Here is a 23395-nt window from a genome sequence, read left to right as displayed (position 1 = left end):
GGCTTTTTCTGCCTTTTGTTGAGACTGTAAATGGGATTGTTTTTGTTAATATCTTTTTCTGCTAGCCCACTGTTAGCATATAGAAATGGAACAGATTTTTGTATACTGATTTTGTATCCTCTACTGTATTTGTTTATTATTTCCAATAGTTTTTTGGTGGAATCTTTAGGGCTTTGTATACACAAAACCATGTCATGTGCAAATAGAGACAGTTCTACTTCTTCCTTTCCAATCTGGATGACTTTTATTTTTCTTGCCTAATTGCTCTGGCCAGCACTTCCAACACTATGTTGAATAAGAGGGGTGAGAGTGGCATCTTTGAATTGTTCTTGACCTTAGAGGCATAGCTCTTAATTTTTCACCACTGAGTATGACATTAGCTGTGGGTTTATCCTATATTATGTTGAGGTATGGCCATTCTATACTCACTTAATTGAGAAGTTTTATAATAAATGGATGTTGAATTTTGTCAAATGTTCTTTCTGCATCTATTGAGATGATCATGTGGTTTTTATTCTTTGTTAATGTGGTGTATCACACTGATTGATTTGTGGGTGTTGAACCATCCTTGCATCCCTGGAATAAATCACACTTGTATGACCCTTTGATGTATTGTTGAATTTGGCTTGCCAATATTTTGTTGAGGATTTTTGCATCCATCTTCATCAGAGATATTGGCCTATAATGTCCTTTGTGTGTATGTCTGTGTCTGTGTGTGTGTTGTATTTTTCTGGTTTTGGTATCAAGGTGATGTTGACCTCATAAAATGAGTTTGGAAGTGTTACCTCCTCTTCAATTTTTTCAAATAGTTTTAGAAGGATTGGGTATTAAATCTTTGAATGTTTGGTAGAATTCACTTGTGAAGCAGTCTGTTCCTGGACTTTTGTTTTTTGGGAGGTTTTTAATTACTGTTTCAATCTCTGTACTAGTGACTGGTATATTCAGATTTTGGAATTACAGAATTCTTTTAACACATGCTCTTTATTGGAACGGATTAAAATCACTGCCTAAGGTCCACTGCTTTCAGCCTGAAGAACTCTCATTAGTATTTCTCAAAAGACAGGTCTGCTAACAAACAGTTCTCTCAGTGTTCCTTTATATGGGAATCTGTTTATCTCACTTTCACTTTTGAAAGAAAAAGTTCATGGTGATAATTTCTTCCTTCAGCATTTTAATATGGCATCCCACTGCCTTCTGGGCTACATAGTTTCATTCTTTTTTTGGCCACACCTCACAGCATGCAGAACTTCCCTGACCAGAGATTGAACCCATGCCTCTTTGCAGTGAAAGCATGGAAGTGGAGAGTCTTAACCACTGAACCACCAGGGAAGCCCCTGGGCTTCATAGTTTCTGATGCTAAGTAAGCTGTTAATCATACCAGGGTTCTCTTTTTTAATGATGTGTTGCTTTCCCTTTGTGACATTCGAGAGTTTCTGTCTTTGTCTTCCATTACTTTTACTTGATGTATCTGGTTGTAGATTTCTTTGTGCTTATTCTTAGACTTCATTTGGCTTGGATATCCAGATTCATATTCATCAAATGTGCTTCCAAACTGTCAGCCATAATTACTTCAAATATTTTTTCTGCCCCCTTTTCTCTCAGCTCTACTTCTTCTGTAGTCATTAAGTGTGGAGATTCTTTCTTTTGACAATCAAATCTACTCCTGAACCCCTCTAGTAAATTTTTCCTTACAGTTATTGTACTCTCAACTCCAGTTATCACTGTGTTTTTTTTAACAAAAATAATTTCTATCTCTTTGTTAATATTCTCTATTTGATTAGACATTGTCATCAATATTCCTTTCTGTTTTAAGCATGGGTTTCTTTAATTCTTCAAAAATATTTATAATTGTTTTATAGTATCTTACATCCGGAACCACACTGTGGTCTGCTTTTTTTCCTTAGTTCATACTTTACTGTTTTTTTGCATATCTCATATTTTGAGGGGGGGGCAGTGTATCTAATATATTGTAGGAAATCTGGATACTGAGCTCCCATCCCCTTTGAAGGCTTGTTGTTGTTTGCCTGATTAATTATTTAGTGACTGGGCTAAACTATCTTCTGTCCTACTGAAGTCTCGTTCCCTGCAGTGTGCAGCTTCTAATGTTGCTCCTCTGTGGGCACAGCCTTGGGCATGCATGCAATCACCTTTGGATGACAGTTTTTTTTTTTAATTTTTTATTGAGGCATATTTGATTTACAATATTATACAAGTTTCAGGTGTACAACATAGTGACTCACATTTTTAAAAAGTTAACTCCATTTATAGTTATTATACAATATTGGCTATATTCCCTGTGTACTACAATACATCCTTATAGCTTATTTATTTTAAATATAGTTTGTACTTCTTAATCCCCTACCCTTATCTTGCTCCTCCACCATTTTCTCTCCACTGGTAACCACTAGTTTGTTCTCTATATCTGTGAATCTGCTTTTTTATTATATTCACTAGTTTGTTGTATTTTTTAGATTCCATATGTAAGTGATATCATACAGTATTTGTCTTTGTCTGACTTACTTCACTTAGCATAATGCCCTCTATCTATGTTGCTGCAAAAGGCAAAGTTTTGTTCTTTTTTATGGTCAGTAGTATTCCATTGTGTGTGTGCATACGTACATCTTCTCTATCCATTCATCTGTTAGTGCTAGTGGATGCTTAGGGTGTTTCTATATGTTGGCAATTGTAAATAATGCTGCTATGAACATTCGGGTGCATGTATCTTTTTGAATTACTGTGTTTGTTTGTTTTGGACATATACCCCAAAGTGGAATTGCTGGGTCATATGGTAGCTCTATTTTTAGTTTTTTGAGAAACCTCCATACTGTTTTCCACAGTGGCCACACCAATTTACATTCTGACCAACAGTGTAGAAGGGTTCCCTTTTCTCCACACTCCTGCCAACATTTGTTATTTGTGGTCTTCTTGATGATAACCATTCTGACAGGTGTGAGGTGATATTGTGATTTGACTGGTGTATCAGTATATTAAGAAGTGATGTTGAGCATCTTTTCATATATCTGTTGGTCAACTGCATGTCTTCTTTGGAAAAATGTCTATTCAGGTCTTCTGCCCACTTTTTAATTGTGTGTTCATGTTTTTGATATTGAGTTGTATGAGCTGTATATATATTTTGAATATTAACCCCTTAACAGTTATATCATTTGTAAGTATTTGCTCCCATCAGTAGTTCCCATTTGTTTATTTTTGCTTTTGTTTTCTTTGTTTTAAGAGACATATTCAAAAGAATATTGCCACCATTTATGTCAAAGTGTGTTCTGCCTAAGTTTTCTTCCAAAGTTTTATGATTTCCAGTCTTACATTTAGATCTTTAATCCACTTTGCGTTTAGTTTTGTATACGGTGTTAGAGAATATTCTAATTTCATTCCTTTACATGTAGCTGTCTGGTTTTCCCAGCACCACTTATTGAATATACTTCTCTTTTCTCCATTGTATTGTATATTCTTGTCTCCTTTGTCATAGATTAATTGGCCATAAGTGTGTGGGGTTATTTCTGGGCTCTCTATTCTGTTCCTTTGATCTATGTGTCTAATTTTGTACCAGTATCATACAGTTTTGATTACTGTAGCCTTGTAATATAGTCTGAAGTTAGGGAGCATGCTACCACCATCTCTGTTCTTCTTTCTCAAGATTGTTTTGTCTATTCAGGGTCTTTTTTGTTTCTATACTACTTTGAAATTATTTCTCCTAATTCTAAGAATGCCTTTGGTACTTTGATAGGGATTGCACTGAATCTGCAGACTGCCTTAGGTAATACAGTCTTTTTTTTTTTTTTTTTTTCGGTACGTGGGCCTCTCACTGCTGTGGCCTCTCCCGTTGCGGAGCACAGGCTCTGGACGTGCAGGCTCAGTGGCCATGGCTCACGGGCCCAGCCGCTCCGCGGCATGTGGGATCTTCCCAGACCGGGGCACGAACCCGTGTCCCCTGCATCGGCAGGCGGACTCTCAACCACTGCGCCACCAGGGAAGCCCCAATACAGTCATTTTAACAAATATTAATTCTTCCAATCCATGAACATGGTATATCTTTCCATCTGTTTGTGTCATCTTCAATTTCTTTCATCAGTGTCATAATTTTCTGATTTCAAGTCTTTTACCTCCTTACGTAAGTTTATTCCTAAGTATTTTATTCTTTTTGATGCAACTGTAAATGAGACTGTTTCCTTAATTTCTTTCTGAGTTTGTTGTTAGTATATAGAATTGCAATGTATTTCTCTATATTAATTTTGTACCTGAAAATTACTGAATTTATCCTTGAGCTCTAGTATTTTTTTGGTAGCTGTTTTTAGGATTCTCTTTGTTTAGTATCATGTTGTCTACAAAGTGACAATTTTACTTTCCCTTTTCAATTTGGATTCCTTTTATTTCTTTTCTTGTTTGACTGTGGTGGCTAAGACTTCTAATAATATGTTGAATAAAAGTGGCAATAGTGGGCATCCTTGTTTCATATCTTAGAGGAAATGCTTTCATCTTTTCACTGTTGAGTATAATGTTAGCTATGGGGTTATCATATACGGCCTTTATTATGTTGAGGCATGTTCCTTGTATACACACTTTCTGGAGAGTTTTTATCATAACTGGATGTTGAATTCTGTCAAAATCTTTTTCTGTATCTATTGAGATAATCATATAGTTTTTATTCTTTGTTAATGTGATGTATCACACTGATTTGCAGACACTGAAACATCCTTGTATCTCTGGGATAAATTCCACTTAATCATAGTGTATGATCATTTTAATGTATTGGAGTCAGTTTGCTAATATTTTGTTGAGGGCTTCTGCATCTACTTTCACTCGTGTAATTTTCTGTTCTGTGATATCTCTGTCTCATTTTGATATCATGTGGTGCTGGCCTTATAGAATGACTTTGGAAACATTCCTTTCTCTGCAACTTTGTGCAATACTTTGAGAGGTATAGGTATTAATTCTTCTCTAAATGTTTGGTAGAATTCCCCTATGAAGCCACTTGTTCTTGGACTTAAGTTTTTTGGTTATTTTTTTAAATTACTGGTTCAATTTCATTACTGATAATTGGTCTGTTTATATTTTCTTTTTATTCCTGGTTCAGTCTTGGGAGATTGTATATTTTTTCTAGGTTTTATGTTTTATTGTCATACGGTTTTTCCAACTAATGTCTCATGATCAGTTGCACTTCTGTGGTGTCGGTTGTAACATCTTTTTCATTTCTGATTTTATTGATTTGGGCCCTGCATATTACTCTTGATGAATCTGGCTAAAGGTTTGTCAATTTTGTTTATCTTTTCAAAGAAACAGGTTATAGTTTCAATGATAATTTCCATTTTTAAGTCTCTTTCATTTATTTCTTCTCTGGTCTTTATGATTTCTTTCCTTCTGCTAACTTTGTGTTTTGTTTGTTCATCTTTTTCCTAGTTCCTTTAGGTGTAAGTTAAGTTGTTCATTTGAGACTTTTCATGTTTCCTGAGGTTTGTTTGTACCAGTATAAATTTTTATTTTAGAACTGCTTTTGCTGCATCTCATAGATTTTTGGATCATTTTCTGTTCATTTGTCTCTAGGTATTTTTTGATTTCCTCTTTGATTTCTTCATGATCCATTGGTTGTTTAGTAGCATGTTGCTTAGCTTCTGTGTGTTTGTGATTTTTGCAGTATTTTCTTTTAGTTGATTTCTAGCCTCATAGTGTTGTGGTGGGAAAAGATACTTGGTAAGATTTCAGTTTTCTTAAATTTACCAAGGCTTCTTTTGTGGCCTAACATTCCTAGAAAATGTCCCATGTGGACTTAAATGTGTGTTCTGCTGCTGTTGGATGGAATGTTCTATACCTATCTATTAAGTCCATATGGCCTAATGTGTCATTTAAGGTCAGTGTCTCCTTATGGATCTTCTTTTTGGATGATCTGTCTGTTGACTTGAGTGGGCTTTTAAAGTCCTTTACTATTATTGTGTAACTGTCTGTTTCTCCCTTTATGTCTGTTAATATTTGCTTTATTTATTAAGGAGCTCCTATGTTGGGTGCATATATATTTTCAGTTGTTACATCTTTTTCTTGGATTGATCCTTTGATCATTATGTAATGTCCTTCTTTTGTCTTAAAGTCTATTTTGTCTGATATAATTATTGCTACCTGGGCTTTCTTTTGATTTCCATTTGCCTGGAATGACTTTTTCATTTTCAATCTCTTCACTTTCAGTCTGTGTCTTTAGATCAGAAGTGAGTCTCTTTTAGGTAGCATATACAAAGGTCTTGCTTTTGTATCCATTCAGCAACTCCATGTCTTTTGATTGGAGCATTTAGCTCATTTAAATGTAATTATTGATATGTGTGTTCTTACTGCCAAAAGAATAGTTAATAGTTTTGTTAATAGTTTTTGGGTTGTTTTTCTAGGTATTTTTGTTCCCTTCTTCTTTTGTCCTTTTGTGATTTGATGACTATCTTTAGTGTTATGTTTGGATTACTTTCTCTTCTTTGTGTATCTTACCGAATTTTTGGTTGTGGTTACCATGAGGTTTATATACAGCTATCTATCTATCTATCTATCTATCTATCTAAAGTTCGATCTCTTAATTTCAAACACATTTTAACTATGCTTCATTTGTACTCTCCTCCCCTCATGATTACTATTTTTGACATATTTTACATCTAATTATTTTGTGTATCTGCAAACTTTTTATTGTGGTTATAGATGACTTTACCATTTTTGTCTTTAATCCTTCCTATGAACTTTGCATATGGTTGATTTTCTACTTTTACTATATATTTGCTTTTACTGATGAGCTTTTCCTTTCATAATTTTCATGTTTATAGTTGTGGCCTTTTCTTTTTTGCTTAGAGATGTCCCTTTAACATTTCTGGTAAAGCTGGCTTGGTGGTGTGGAACCCTTTCAGCTTTTGCTTGCCTGTAAAGCTTTTGATGTCTCCATGAAATGTGAATGAGAGTTTGCTGGATAGAGTATTCTTGGTTCTAGGTTTTTCCTTTTCATCAGTTTAAATATATCTTGCCACTGCCTTCTGCCTGCAAAGTTTCTGCTACAAAGTCAGCTGATAGCCTTATGGGTGTTCCCTTGTATGTAACTTGTTGCTTTTCCCTTGCTGCTTTTAATATTCTCTCTTTAGCTTTAATTTTTGCATTTTTAATTACAAAGTGTGTTGGTGTGTTCCTCTGGATTGGGACTCTCTGTTCTTTCTGGACTGGGATTTTTGGGTTGTTAGGGACAACAACAGGTTGTTGGGGTTAGGGACATTTTCAGCTATTATGTTTAAATATGTTCTCTGTCACCTTTTTTCTCTCTTCTTCTTCTGGGACCCCTCTAATGTGAATGTTAATATGCTTGATGTTGTCCCAAAAGTCTCTTTAACAGTCTTCATTTCTTTCCATTCTTTTTTTCTGCTAAGCATCAGTGATTTCCACTACTCTGTCCTCCAGCCCACTGATCTGTTCCTTTGTACCATTTAGTCTACTGCTGATTCCCCCTAGTGTATTTTTCATTTCAGTTATTGTATTCTTCATCTTGTTTAGTGGTTCTTTATATTTTCCAACTCTTTGTTAAAAACTTCTAATTTCTCACTCTGTCCATCCATTCTTCTCCCAAGTTTTTTGGGATCATCACCCTGAATTCGTTGTTGGGTAGTTGTCTATCTCTACTTCACTTAGCTCTTCTTCTGGGGTTGTATCTTATTCCTTCATTTGGACCATTTTCCTCTGTCAATTCATTTTGTCTAACTTAATGTTTATATTTCTATGTATCTGGGAGGTTGGTTCCACTTCCCAACCTTGGAGAAGAGGCCTTTTGCAAGAGACTTCCTATGAATCCCAGCAGTACACTGCTCTCTCGTCATCAGAGCTATATCCTCTAGGAGTGCCCCTATGTGTGTTGTGCGGGTCCTTCTATTGCGGTAAGCTGACGGCTATGGGTGGCCTGGTTGGCTTGGTTGGCCCCCAGTCTGGTTGTTTGCCAGGACCTTCCTGTGTGGAGGCTGCCGGCCACTGGTTGGCAGCGTTGGGTCACAAGGTGGCTGGCTGTAGAACCCTGGGGAGCCCTGGGGTTAGCTCTGTATCACTGATGGATGGAGTCAGGTCTAGAAGATCCTGAGGCTGGGGCCAGCCCACCAATGGGTGAAGCCAGATCCAAGGGACAGTGCTGGCCCAAAGGCAGGCAGTGACAGGTTCTGGGGTCTGGCTGCAGGGCTGAGGGCTTCCAGAGATGGCAATGGACTGCTGGTGGGTGGTTCTGGTTCGAAGCTAGAGCAAGCTTATTGGTGGGTGGAGTCAGTGATTCTGGGGCTGGTGCCTGCCCACTGGTGGGTGGATCTGGATCTCTGGCTGCAGGGCCCTGGGGGTCCTGGGTCTACTGCCTGCACATTGGTGTGTGGTGCCAGGTCCTAGACCCTCTGGTGTGCAGGTATGTGTCCAGGGGTGGCTTTTGGCTCAGAAAGTCTTAAAGGAGTCTCTCTTCTGATGGGTTGGGCTGTGTCACTGCCCAGTTAGTTGCTTGGCCTGAGGCTTCCCAGTACTGGTGCCTACAGGTTGGTTGTTGTTGGTGGGGTGGATTCCAAAATGGTGCTGCAGCACCAGTGGTAGAATGAACTCTCAAGAATGGCTACTGTCAGTGTCTATGTCCCTAGGGAGATTCTTCAAGATTAGCAGGTAGGTTTGACCCCAAATCCTTTAAATTACTGCCTCTATGCTGGGTCCTGAAGCATGTGAGATGTTGTGTGTGCCCTTGGAGAGTGAAGCCTCTATTTCGCAGAGCCCTCTGGAACTCCTAAAAGCAAGCCCCACTGGCCTTCAAAGTCAAATGTTCTGGGGACTCATCTTCTTGTTGCAGAACCTCCAGGCTGGGCAGACTGATGTGGGGCTCAGACCCCTTATTCGTTGGGGAGAATCTCTGCAACTGTAATTATTCTCCCATTCATGAGTTGCCCAAGCCAGGGAACTGATTATACTGTGACTCTGCCCCTACTACTTGCCTTGCTGTGGTCCCTTTTTTATATCCTTAGTTCTAGAAGACCTTTCTTGGTAGGTTCCAGTCTTTTACATCAATGGTTGTTCTGTAAATAGTTGTAATTTTGCTATGTCCATGAGCTAAGGTGAGCTCAGGGTTATTACTCTATCATTTTCAATGACAGTTGTTTTAAAAAGGATTCTGTTGACTGTTTCTTTCCCTTATTTTTCTGTTAAGCGCTCTGCCTCCTTTGGTATCACACCAATCGAGAAGAAGTGTGTCAAACACTGTTATGCCAACACAAGGGGCAAGAGTGTGAACTATAAACTATATAATAGAACTAACGGTGTCTACTTCACATGAGATATGGAAAATGTGTCTGATATTTTAAACATATAGAGGGAATTAGTAACCAATGAAATAACTACATGCTAAATCCCTCTTTTAATCCCATTCATAAAATAGACTTTCTGCATTTGCAAATACAAAGCAACTATACTTCTAGCCTGAAAAAGAAAGTGAGTAGAACAGCATTTGAAATGTTTCCATCAAGCATGTTCCAAGCTCACTGTATCATTCCACTTTTATGGATCATTTTTTTAATTGAATGAATTCTAAAATTAAAAATATGCAGCTAATTCTCCATTGATAGCAACTGCTAGAATTCCAGTAATTAAAGGAGGGAATTTGTGAAGACTTTTTATCCTGTAATAATAGCATATAGGTACTGTAGTCACTAAAGATCCAAAGTTAAATAAACTTCAGAGAAGATAAAAAACAGGAAATAGACGTGAAATATTCTTCTTCTTACCAAGACGACTCTTGGGTTGTGTCTTGAATTCACCCTTCATAATACTTCTTCCAACAACATTTGGGAAGCGTTCTGTGTCACTCTCTATAGAAATAAACAGTTTCAAAATACTTTTGTAAGCTAAGTATTCACATGTGTATGTTTGTAGAATGTGTGTATCCTTTAATTAGATCTTTTTATTATAGAAGAAGAATTATAATGAAATGTCTGGACTGCAGACATAATACCTTAGAATTGGAAGAGCCATTAGCAGTTGTTTAAACCTCATTATATTGAGGCTTAGAAATGCTTAGTGATTTGACCAAGACCATATATCCAGGCAATGACAAAAGTGACTCATAAACTGAGGCCTCATAGTTCCTTAACTAGGACTTTTTCCATAAAATACAAAGTCTTTCACAAATTTAAGTCATCCTAGAGAGTTTTTCTTAATAAATATAACTCTCTTGTGTATACTAAAAACACATTCATATGGGAGGGATGTACCCGGTGAGGTGGGACAAAACACTTCTTCATTTTTGTATTTGATTACTACATTCATTTCAACTCCTTTCCTCGTAGCAGTTTCTGTCTTTCAGATTTTATTTAGTGTTTAATTATAAATTTACCATTAATAAATATAAAATAATTAATTTTGTTGTTAAAAGGCATGACTCTTTTTTGTATTTTATTTTTAAACATCTTTATTGGAGTATAATTGCTTTACAATGGTGTGTTAGTTTCTGCTTCATAACAAAGTGAATCAGCTATACATATACATATATTCCCATATTTCCTCCCTCTTGGTCTCCCTGTGCTATGCAGCTGCTTCCCACTAGCAATCTATTTTACATTTGGTAGTATATAAAAGTCCATGCCACTCTCTCACTTCATCCCAGAATTGAACGGATGTAAATGAAAGCACTTTGTTGCTGTGTCTAAGGCTGTTATTCAAAACTGACAAGGACTCCTATTAATAAGCAACATGGAAGCAAAAATTAATTGAAAGAACCTAACCAAAAATACTCTGAAAATTAAAGACATGGAAAAATGGCTTATCGTAATACCAAATTTAACTGCTTGGTTCCAACAATTTCATTTTTACACCACCAGCTTTTCCCCAGTTAAAAGCTGTTGGAGCAAGTAATATTTATTTGATTCATTTACAACACTATTTTTTTACAGGAATAAAAGCGAGAATATAATAAAGCATTCAAAAGCAAAGTTTCAGAAATCTTGCCTTAAATTTCAGTGAAAACACATATTTTGGTGCTTATATCTGAGGATTCAGTTACTTTCCAATGCTAGCTTTCAGCATCAATTCTGTAAAAAGTTCATAATGACAGTATTTCTTGCAACAAAGAGAAATGTATTGAACCCTGTTACTCCAGGACTAAAGCAGTAATCTGTGAATAATAAAACTCAGCTAGAGAACTCCACTCTAGTAGAGATATAAATTTACATACCAACTTAATTATGTAGAGGAAATTGCTAATCAGTGAAATAACTGTTATGTTCTTCTTATACCACTCATCAACTAGCTTTTTTGCTTTTTCAATTTCAAAGCAATATTCCTTTCTAAGCCAGCAAGAAAGTGAGTAGAATCACAGTTATAAATACTTAAACCAAGCATATTCTAAGGTCATTAGAGCATTGGATTATATGGATTACTTTCCAAATGGATGAGATTACAACTAAAAAATATCCAGCTAAATTTCCATTGACAGTAAATACTAGAGTTTAACTAATTATAAGAGGAAATTCATGAAGATTACTGTCCATTAATACTAACATACAGTTACTGTTATCATTAATGATTCATAGTTAATTAAGTCCCAGAGAAGACATAAACCATAAATTATTAGACTTGGAAAATTCTTGTTCTTACCAGGGTGACTCTGATGATGTGTCTTGAGTTCATCAATTGCTTTTTCTCTTCCAACAGTATCTCTCATGCGTTCTATATCAGTCTCTATAGATAGAAAACAAATTTCAAAACACATTGTAAGGTAACCATTAACATACATGTATGTGTGTCTTTGTGTCTGTGTGTAGTACTAACTTAATTAGTACTTGTATTACAAAAGAGACATAATATAATGTCTGCATTGCACAATCATAAAACATTAGAATTTGAAGTGCTCTTAGCAATCATATAAGCCTCATGATATTGAAGCTTAGAGATGTTTTGTGATTTGATTGAGAACACACACCAAGATAATGCAAAACTAAGTACAAGCTGATGCCCCATAATTCCTTAACCAGTGCTTTTCATACACAATGCACTGTCCCATACAAACTTCAATCATCTTGGGGAGTTCGTGTAAATGATATAACTGCCAAGTTTACACTAAGAGGACACTCATACTGTGAGGATATACCTATGAGTGGAACGTGGCATTTTTTCCCCACTGGTCAAGAGACAAACCATGGTCCCACATTATGGAAAGTTACTACCAGGTAGAAATTCTTTGACTCTCTCAAGAATGTTTAATGCCATTTTTAAGGCTATGTAAATCAAGTAGACATCAAAGATGTGGAAGAGTAACAAGATATTCTGTAGTCTAAGAAAAACTGCCTATCAGGTCCTCTTACTATGTACACCTTGTAACTGGGGAGGGGGAAACGGGTAAATCTGAGGCAGTACCAGCATTGGGACTGCATCCCATCCCATCTGAGTTTTTATGTGATTTGGACATTTGGCGGGATTTAGAAAGTACTAACTAGGTCAAAGGAGAGAAATAACATTCATGTATTTTGTTTTAATACATGAAAGTTATTAAAGAAAAATTCATATTGAAAGAGGGGTTAAGTAGGATTGCTGACTTGGGTCAAATTATGTGTCCAGTGTTTTGTGAATGAAAGCTAGTTACAGAAGAGCATGCACCAGAGGTTGGAAACCTATCCTGAACCTGACACCATAAGGTGGATCTTACTTTGTCGTAATGGCTGAGACCAGAAGTAAGTGTTAAAGATCCAATTGAGTAGATATAATTGAGGCTCTCTGGTTTTTCTCCAACTGGTATAGGTTAAGAATGACAGGCCCAGTTGAAAGAAGCATGTAAAGATGCTTATATAAGCAAGGAAGCATTAAGAAGAGCATTTGATAGCAGATAGAATTAAGGACGAGGGAAAAGGGAGTATGTGCTAGAGAAATCTGCAATCTAGTAAGAATCACAATTTCCCTCCTCATAATACCCTCCCACTGCTTAAATTATTTTTTAAGCCTACCCTTCCTGAAGTTCCTAGTATATGATTCACACTTTACTGTTTCTTTGCATGTCTCATATTTTGGGGGGGTTTATACTGGGCATTCTAGACAATATCTTGTAAGAAATCTGGATACTGAGTTCCCCTCCCCTTTGGAGGCTTGCTGTTGCTGTTTGCCTGATTATTTATTTAGTGACTTGGCTGGAATATATTCTATTGTAGAGAAGTCTCCTTCTCTGCAGTGTGAATCTTCTAATGTTGCTCCCCTGGGGGCACAGACTTGGGCATGCGAACAGTCACCTTTGGATGACACTTGTTTTTCCTGTTGACGGTCTCTTTCCTTTTTCTGTTAAGCTCTCTGCCTCCTTTAATATCACACCAAAGATCAAGAAGCAGTGTGTCAAACACTGTAACACCAAGACAAGTGGCAGTAGTGTAAACTACAGACTATGTAACAAAACTAAACACCTCTACTTCACCTGAGATACTGAAAATGTGCCTGGTATTTTAATTATATAGAGGGAATTAGTAAGCAATGAAATCTCTCTTTTAATCCCATTCATAAACCAGCCTTTCTGCTTTTGCAAGTACAAAGCAACCATCTTTCTAGCCTGAAAAAGAAAGTGAGTAGAGCAGCATTTGAAATGCTTCCATCAAGCATATTCTAAGCTTACTACAGCATTGAATTTTTATGGATAAGTTTTAAATGAATGGGTTCTAAAACTTACACTATGTAGCTAATTTTCCATTGTTAGTAACTGCTAGAGTTCCAATAATAATAGGAGAGAATTAGTGAAAACGTTTCATCCTATAGTAATAGCATATAGGTACTATAGTCATTTAGATCCAAACTTAAATAAACTCGAGAAGATAAATAAAGCAGAAATAGACTTGAAATATTCTTGTTCTTACCAGGATGACTCTTGGATTGTGTCTTGATTTCACCCTTTATTATACCTCTTCCAATAGCATCTGGAAAGCTCTCTGTATCAGTGTCTATAGAAATAAACAGTTTCAAAACACTTTTGTAAGGTATATATTAACATGTGTTTTTGTGTGTGAGTTTATGTGTGTATAGTACTCCTTTAATTAGCATTTTAAAATTATAGGACAACAATTACAATGAAATGCCTGGACTGTAGGCTCACAGGACCTTAGAGTTGGAAGGGCCGTTAGCAATCATACAAGCCTCATTATATTGAGGCCTAGAAATGGTTAGTGATTTGACCAAGGCCACAAATCTAGGTAACGACAAAACTGATCCATAAACTGATACCTCATAATTCCTTAACTAGGGTTTTATCCATAAAATACAAAGTCTTTTGCAAATTTAAGTCATCCTAGAGAGTTTATTTTAATAAATATAACTTTCTTCTCTACATTAAAAGCATATTCATATCGTAAAGATATACCTGGTGAGGCCAGACATGACATTTTTTTCCCAGGTTAAATTGCAAACAATGGGCATCACAGTCACAGAATTTTACTGTGAGGCAGAAATTCTTTGACTTGTCCAGGAACACTTTAATTCCCTTTTTTTAAGGTTATGTAACTGTTTGTCAAGTAGGCATCATTGATGGAAAAGAAAAACAAGTAATTTGTGGACAGAGATAAAGCACCCTCTCAGGTTCTCTTAACATGTAGACCTTTTCTCCCCTGTGCAGGAGGAAATGGGTAATTTGCAGGAATGTGAGCACTGATACTGTACCCCTTTCCATCTGAGTCTTTACATGGTTTTTACTTTTTGTTGGATTCAGAAATGATGATCTAGGTCCAATATCAGAAAAAAATTTATTTAAAAGAATTTTATATTGCAAAAGGAATAATGAGAATTGGTGACTCTGTGTCACCTGTTGCGTAAAGTTTTGTGTGGGCAAAAATTGGTTCTAACACAGCATGTAAGTGAAGTTGGAACCTGTCATATCCAGAATTTATAGATTGGAAGTCTTCCTTTGGAGAAATGGCTGAGCCCATGAATATTTCAAACATGCTCTATCACTGAGGCAACACAAATTTATCACCACTGCAACCTAAACAGAGGTAAAGACCATATGGGGCGTCACTACTAAAATCAAAGACACATTGGATTGGGCAGAACAAGTTTTTAGTAATTAAGTTACAGCATTTGTGAAAGTAATGTCTGCTATAGCAACACACAACTGGAGAACATCAGCAGACAAACTTTAGCCCTCTGGTCTTTCTCCAACAGATATAATTAGAAGAACTGATTCATTTGATCTGAGAAAGCAAAGGATCCTTAGGTGAGCAGGGAGGCAGTGAGAACAGCCCTTGAGGGCAGACTGAATTAAAAACTAGGAGCATAATAAATGATATGGGGTGGAGAAACCTATTCTATTAAGAGCCACAATTTTCCTCCTTCACAACATTCTCCTATTGCTTTTAAGTCTTTTAAAAAATCCTACCCTGCTTGGAGTTCGCTGAACTATTTTTTAAAAAACATGTAACATGCTATACAATTGACCCATTTTAAATATCCATTCTATGCTTATCAGTATATTCATAGAACTGTGTAACAATCACCATAGTCAATTTTAGAATCTACTTTTACTTATACTAAACAGATTAAATTCCAGGAAGATTTAGAAATGTTATTTTCATATTCTACATCTATAGTTCTCTTTATAACTTAATTCTTATAATTTTTTCCCATTTTTATATATGAAACATATAAACATAAATTCATTACAATTGTTTTTTAAATTATTTATTTACATAACTTTGTGCTACACAGAGAAACTGATAGAAGACAAAGCATGTATGTATAGTGTTTATTATTTTAACCATTTTATTTATAATATCTGGTTTTCTTTTCTGTCATTATTTAAAATGATATTTTCTGTTCTTTAATGCCTCTGCTGTCCATGCTACATTTCCATACTTTAAATTTGCTGATTCTTTCTTCTGACAGTGTTAAAATACTGAACAACCCCTATTGGATTTAAAAAAATTCAGTTATTGTACTTTCAGTCCTGGATTTACATGTGTTCCTTTTCAAAATAATGTATTTCTCTTTGTATATATTCTCTATTTCATGAAACACTATCAGACCTTCCTTTCCTTCTAAATAATGTTTACATTTAGTTCTTTGAACATATTTATAATAACTGCTTTTTAGTTTAGTTTAGTTTTAGTTTTGTCCAATATCTAGGATTCTCACAGGCAGTTTTTTGTTGCATGTCTTTTTCCTTGTTATATGTCACATTTTACTGTTTCTTTACATGACCCATAATTTTATGCTGAAAACTGAATATTTTAGATATATAATATGGCATCTCTGCGTACTGACTTCTTCCTCTTAACAGGGCATATTATTATTGTTTTCTTGTTTATATATTTAGTTATTTGGCTAAAATATTTTACTGAAGTCATTTCTCTTAGCAGTTTGAAAGCATAACTGTTGCTCCCCAAGGGAAAAAGCCTTGGATAATAGTGGTTGTAGGAGTGTTGTCTTTGTCTCTTTCTGTTACATCTCTGTTAAATTGTCTGCCTCTTTTGGTGTCACAGCAGAAGTCAAGGGCAGTGTGCCTATCACTGTTACAAGAGTAAAGGCTGTAGTACAATCTCTGAACTACGTAACACAACTAATGACTCTACCACAGATGAGTTAGGATAATATACCTGATATTTCCATCAAATAGAGAGAAATGGTAACCAATGAATTAACTATCTGTTAAATTCCCCTTGTTGTTATCACATTGATCCGGAAACCTTTCTCCTTTTCCTTCTATCTAAGCCAGTAATAGAAAAAGATTAGAACAGAACTGAACATACTTGCATCAAGTATATTCTAAGGCCACTATAGCATTTAATTTTATGATTTAATTTTTAAATGGCTCATTTCTAAAAATCATAATGTCTAGCTAACTTTTAAAGTTCTAGTAAATACCACAGTACAATTAATTATGAGGGTAGTCACGAAGACTTTACCTATATAATAATAATATACAAGTACTCTTATCATTAAACAATTCATACATAAACTCCAAAGAAGGTAAATAAACCATAAAGATTAGACTTGGAAGGATTAGACTTACCACGGACACGCTTTGGTTGTATCTTCATTTCTGCCATTAATATACGTCTTCCAACAGTATCTTTCAAGTGTTCTAGATCAATTTCTATAGAAATAAACAGGTATCAAAACACTTTGTAAAGTAACCCTAACACGTTCAGCAGTTGTGGCTCATGGGCTTAGTTGCTCTGTGCCATGTGGGATCTTCCTGAACCAGGGCTCAAACCCGTGTCCCCTGCACTGGCAGGTGGATTCTCAACCACTGTGCCACCAAGAAAGCCCCATGTGTGGTACTATCATAATTAGCCTTGTTATTAATAAATATGCATTATAATGGATTACATGGGTTGAAGAATCATTAAACCTTAGAATTGGAATGGCCGTTAGCAATCATTAAGCCTCCATATATTGAGGCTTAGAGATGTTAATGACTTGACCAAGATTGTGTATCTAGATAATGACAAACTTGATGTACAACCTTCCAACTTATAATTCTTTAACCAGTGCTTTTTCCATACAATGCTATCTCTTATGCTAAATTAAAATATCTGGGAGAGTTATGATAATAATATAACTCTTAAGTGTACATTAAACTCATAATCATACTGTAGGGGTATATACCCAGTAATGTGGAATATAACAGTTTTTTCCTCAGATTAGGTTGCAAACTAGGGTCTCCATGGAAATTTACCACAGAGCAGAAATACTTGGACTCATCCAGGAATATTTTAATGCCCTTTTTATGTTACTTAAGCATAAACAAAGTAGGCATCAGTGATGGAAAAGAATAACAAAATGTTTTATAGACTGAAAAAACGTGCTCTCCCAGGTCCTTTTAGCATGTAGACCTTGTTGCTTGGGAGGAAGAAATGGTTAAATTTGTAGAAGTACCTGGATTGAGATTGGGTCTCTTACCATTTGAGTTCCTATGTCATTTAAAATTTTTGCTTGATTTAGTAACTGCAATTAGGTCCAATTACAAGAAAAATACATGAACATTATTAAAGGAGAGTTTATACTGAAAAGGAATAATTAGAAATGATCAACTATTGGGTCTAAAATTTTGTGGTGAATTTGTTTCTAGCAGAACATGTACCTGAAGTTAGAAACCTGTCATGACTAAGATACCCAGATGGAAGTCTTTTTTCAGAGAAACGGATGAGTCAGTAAGTATTAAAGGTTGTGCAATCTGTGTGGAGGTGGTTACCTGCTGCAGCACCATTACCAAAATGAAACAGGTGTGTCAGATTAGGCAGAACAAGTTTTCAATAATTAAGTAGCAACATTTTGTGAAAGTAATAAGATCTATAGCAAAACAAAACTGGGGAATATTAGCAGTTATATTTTAGCTTCTCTAGTTCTTTCTGCAACTGGTATATGTAAGAAGGACTTGCTCATTTGAATTAAGGAAGCAAAGAATACTTAAATAAGCAAGAGGCAATGAAAACAGCATCTGAAGGAAGGTTAGGTTAAGTACTAGCAATTAAAAAGTATGTGCTGGAGAAATGTATAATCTAGTAAAAGTCACAGTTTTCTCCCTTATCATACCCTCCCACTTTTGAAATCCTTTTTTATCCTATTCTTCTTGGCATTCATTGAGCTAGCTTTAAAACATATATAACACATTATACAATTTTCCCATTTAAAGTGTTCATTTCAATGTTTTTTTTTTTTTTTTTTATAAATTTATTTATTTATTTATTTATTTATTTATTTAGGCTGTGTTGGGTCTTTTGTTGCTGTGCACGGGCTTTCTCCAGTTGCGGCGAGCGGGGGCCACTCCTCGTTGCAGTGCACGGGCCTCCCATTGTGATGGCCCCCCTCGCTGCAGAGCACGGGCTCTAGGCACATGGGCCTCAGTAGCTGTGGCACACGGGCTCCAGAGCACAGGCTCAGTAGTTGTTGCGTACTGGCCCAGCTGCTCCGCAGCATGTGGGATCCTCCCAGACCAGGGCTTGAACCCGTGTCTCCTGGATTGGCAGGCGGATTCTTAACCACTGCGCCACCAGGGAAGCCCCATTTCAATGTTTTTAAAGATATATTCACAGAGTTGTATGACCATCACCACAGTCAATTTTAAAAAAGACTAGGCAATGTTCTTACCACAAAAAAGAAATGATAATTATCTGACACGATGGAGGCATTAGCTAACACTAGGGTGGTCATCATGTTGCAATATACAAATGTATCAAATCAACACCTTGTAAATGTTAAATACACAATGTTATAGGTCATTTTTTTCACAATGAAAGAAGAATCTACATCAGAATTATACTAAGTAAATTCCAATAATTCCAGTGAGGTATAGAAATGCTACCCTCATATACCATTATTCCCTCCTCCATATTTTTGCACTGCTGTTATACATATTATAAATATAATAACCTATAAGCTATAAATATAAAGTCATTTTTAAAACTTAACATTATTTATGTTTAATTATTGCTTTATTTCTTTACATATATGTATTTATACTACCTTTTATAATTACAGAATTACTTTTACCCAGTCTCTTTTTTAGGGGATTCAAATTACTGTCTGAGGTCACTTGCTTTCAGCCTGAAGAACTTTCCTTTGTACTTGTCATAAAGTGAATCTGCTAGCAATGAATTTTCTCAATTTTTTATTTGTTTTAAAATCTCTTTACTTCACCTTTATTTTTGAGAGATAATTTCGCTGGATATAAAATTTGGGGTTGACAGTTATTTTTCTTTTGCATTTTGAATAGGCCATCCTATTGCCTTTTGGTCTCCATAGTTTCTGATGAAAAGTCAGCCATAAATCTTATTGGAGTTCCCAATAAGGAGCAGAAATAACAGTTTTCCAGTGTGTGCATGTATCAGTTTATACTACTACCAGCAGTTTCTGAAAGTTCTGTAATAGTTGCTCTACAACATTATCATGACTTGATTCTGTCATTCTTTCTGATTTAGGCTCAATGATGGTATGTCATAGTATCTTCATGATTTTAACTCCAATTTTCTAGATTATTAATAGGACTATAATTTTCAAATATTTATTAGTCATTTAGATATCTTCTTTGGTGAAGTACATGTTTAAGATTTTGACCATTTTTCTATTGGGTTTTCAATTTATTTCTATGCTAGAAATTCTTTAAATATCTGGTTGAAAGCTTTCTGTTGGATATTTGTGCTGCAAACCTACTCTGTCATTTGCTTTTTTTTTCTCTTAACGGTTGAAATGATTTATTTTTAATGTTTTCTTTACAGCATTGGGACTGGCTAGCTAAAACTCAGTTTATAAGGGAACATACTGATCAATCATGGCCCTGAAAATTAAGTACTGAAACTATTTTAACAAACCAGGAATTTAAGGCTAAAGTTTAACTCCACAGCAACAAAGAATAATTCCCTTTGTGCTAATTAACCTTTACTGCAGCTCTTTCATAGACGACCTGCTGAGTTTCTACTTTGTGGAATTGTGGATGAACAGCCAATTCTTCTTTTTTTTTATTAGTTACCTATTTTATACATATTAGTCAATCCCAATCTCCCAATTCATCCCTCCACCCCCCTGCTTTCCCCCCTTGGTGTCCATATGTTTGTTCTCTACATCTGTATCTATTTCTGCCTCGCAAACAGGTTCATCTGCACCATTTTTCTAGATTCCACATATACGCATTAATACATGGTATTTGTTTTCCTCTTTCTGATTTACTTCACTCTGTATGACAGTCTCTAGATCCATCCACATCTCTACAAATGACCCAATTTCATTCCTTTTTATGGCTGAGTGATATTCCACTGTATTTATGTACCACATCTTCTTTATCCATTCGTCTGTCAATGGGCATTTAGGTTGCTTCTGTGTGACCTGGCTATTGTAAATAGTGCTGCAATGAACACTGGGGTGCATGTGTGTTTTTGAATTACAGTTTTCTCTGGGTATATGCCCAGTAGTGGGATTGCTGGGTCATATGGCAATTCTACTTTTTGTTTTTTAAGAAACATTCATACTGTTCTCTATAGTGGCTGTATCAATTTACGTTCCCACCAACAGTGCACACCCTCTCCAGCAGTTCTTTGTAGATTTTCTGATGATGCCCAGTCTAATCGGTGTGAGGTGATACCTCATTGTAGTTTTGATTTGCATTTCTCTAATAATTAGTGATGTTGAGCAGCTTTTCATGTGCCTCTTGGCCATCTGTGTCTTCTTTGGAGAGATGTCTATTTAGGTCTTCTGCCTATTGTTTGATTTTTTAATATTGAGCTGCATGAGCTGTTTATGTATTTTGGAGATTAATCCTTTGTCCATTGATTCATTTGCAAATATCTTCTCCCATTCTGAGGGCTGTCTTTTCATCTTGCTTATAGTTTCCTGTGCTGTGCAAAATCTTTTAAGTTTCATTAGGTCCCATTTGCTTATTTTTGTTTTCATTTCCATTACTCTAGAAGGTGGGTCAAAAAAGATCTTGCTGTGATGTATGTCAAAGAGTGTTTTCCCTATGTTTTCCTCTAAGAGTTTTATAGTGTCTGGTCTTACATTTAGGTCTTTAATCCATTTTGAGTTTATTTTTGTGTATGGTGCTAGGAGTGTTCTAATTTCATTCTTTTATATGTAGCTACCTTCCCAGCACCACTTACTGAAGAGACTGTCTTTTCTCCATTGTATATCTTTGCCTCCTTTGTCATAGATTAGTTGACCACAGGTGCATGGGTTTATCCCTGGGGCTTTCTATCCTGTTCCATTGATCTGTATTTCCATTTTTGTGCCAGTACCGTATTGTCTTGATTACTGTAGCTCTGTAGTATAGTCTGAAATCAGGGAGTCCGATTCCTCCAGCTCCATTTTTTTCCCTCAAGATTGCTATTCAGGGTTTTTTGTGTCTCCATACAAATTTTAAGATTTTCTGTTCCAGTTCTTTAAAAACTGTCATTGGTAATCTGATAGGGATTGCACTGAATCTGTAGATTGCTTTGGGTAGTATAGTCATTTTCACAATATTGATTCTTCCAATCCACAAACATAGTATATCTCTCCATGTGTTTGTGTCATCTTTGAGTTCTTTCATCAGTGTCTTATAGTTTTCTGAGTACAGGTCTTTTACCTCCTTAGGTAGGTTTACTCCTAAGTATTTTACTCTTTGTTGCAATGGTGAGTGTCATTTGCTTTTTAAATATCTTAATGGTGTATTTTAATGGATACAATTCTGAAGATTAAATCCAGTTTTAAAACACTTACATTTATAGTTAGTGTCAATTGTATCCTGTTTAAAAAATATCTAGTCCAAAGACAGGAACATATTTTCCTATAGCATTTTCTAGGAGGACTATTATTTTATAATATGCATATGAATAGAATTATTTTGAAAAGAATATTTTTTTTACTGTTGTTACATATTTTCTTCTTTGTCTTCAATACATTTAAGTCTATTTATCTATCATTGTACCAGTAGCAAACTGCTTGTATTATTGTATTTTTATAATAATACCTGATACCAGGTACTTTATATCCTTCAATTTTAGTCTTCTTTGTCAAGATTATATTTCCTACTTTGGCCCTATGCATTTCTATATAAATTTTAGAATTACCTTGTCAATTTTTAGAAAAATTATTGCTAAAATTTTGATACTGACTGCATTAAATACATAGATTAATTTTCAAGAAATTTGTTCTTTAAAATATTGAGTCTTCTAATCTATAAACCTGGAATATAGTTCCATTTATTTAGTTCTTTAAAATTCTCTAAATAATGTTTTGCAGTTTGCTGTGTTGAGACTTTTAACATCTTTTTAAACATTTTAATAGACTTCGTTTTTTTAGAGCAATTTAGGAGTTCAGAGAAATTGTGCAGAAACTAGAGAGTTCTGCACTCGCTTCCACTGGTATAGTTTCCCTATTATTACTATCTTGTATTAGATCATACGTTTGTTACAATTGATAATCCAATACTGATACATCACTAATAATTAACACCCATGATTTACATGAGAGATAACTCTTATTTTGTACAGTACATTATGCATAATGTGCATAAATGTACATTATGCATTTTGATAAATGCATAATGTCAAGTGTTTACTACTACAGTATCTTACAAAATAGCTTTGGCACATTAAGAATTCCCTGAGCTCCAACCATTTATCTCCCTTCACCCTGAACCCCTGGGAACTCCTGATCTTTTTACTGCCTATAGATTTACCTTTTCCAGAGTGGTATACAGTTGAAATTACACAGCTTTTTCAGACTGGCTTCTTTCACTTAACAATATGCATTTAAGTTTCTGCCATGTCTTCTCCTGGCTTGATAGTCCATTTATTTTTATTGTTGAATAATGTACCATTATATGGATGTACCACAGATTGTTTATGCATTCACTTACTGAAAAACATCTTGTTTGCTTCCAGTTTGGGGCAGTTATAAAGCTGCTGTAAACATTAATGCAGGCTATTGCATGAAC

At 35.5% G+C, this 23395-nt stretch overlaps 1 protein-coding gene across 7 annotated transcripts in view; it reads right to left on the bottom strand.

The window, feature by feature from the left end:
• The window catches only part of CCDC7 (coiled-coil domain containing 7), a 289089-nt gene that overhangs the window by 63400 nt on the left and 202294 nt on the right, over nt 1–23395 (bottom strand). For all 7 annotated transcript variants that reach the window (XM_024765603.1, XM_024765594.1, XM_024765612.1 and 4 more), the window contains 4 exons: nt 16997–17080; nt 13854–13937; nt 11620–11703; nt 9753–9836 (listed from right to left, as the gene is read on the bottom strand). In XM_024765603.1, coding sequence (XP_024621371.1) covers nt 9753–9836; nt 11620–11703; nt 13854–13937; nt 16997–17080 — 336 coding nt within the window. The remainder of the gene's footprint in view (nt 1–9752; nt 9837–11619; nt 11704–13853; nt 13938–16996; nt 17081–23395) is intronic.

The sequence above is a fragment of the Neophocaena asiaeorientalis genome, unplaced genomic scaffold, assembly GCF_003031525.2.
Source record: "Neophocaena asiaeorientalis asiaeorientalis breed wild unplaced genomic scaffold, Neophocaena_asiaeorientalis_V1.1 scaffold217, whole genome shotgun sequence".
Taxonomy (NCBI): domain Eukaryota; kingdom Metazoa; phylum Chordata; class Mammalia; order Artiodactyla; family Phocoenidae; genus Neophocaena; species Neophocaena asiaeorientalis.
Note: the sequence above shows the minus strand (reverse complement) of the source record. Positions and strands in the feature narration are given on the sequence as shown.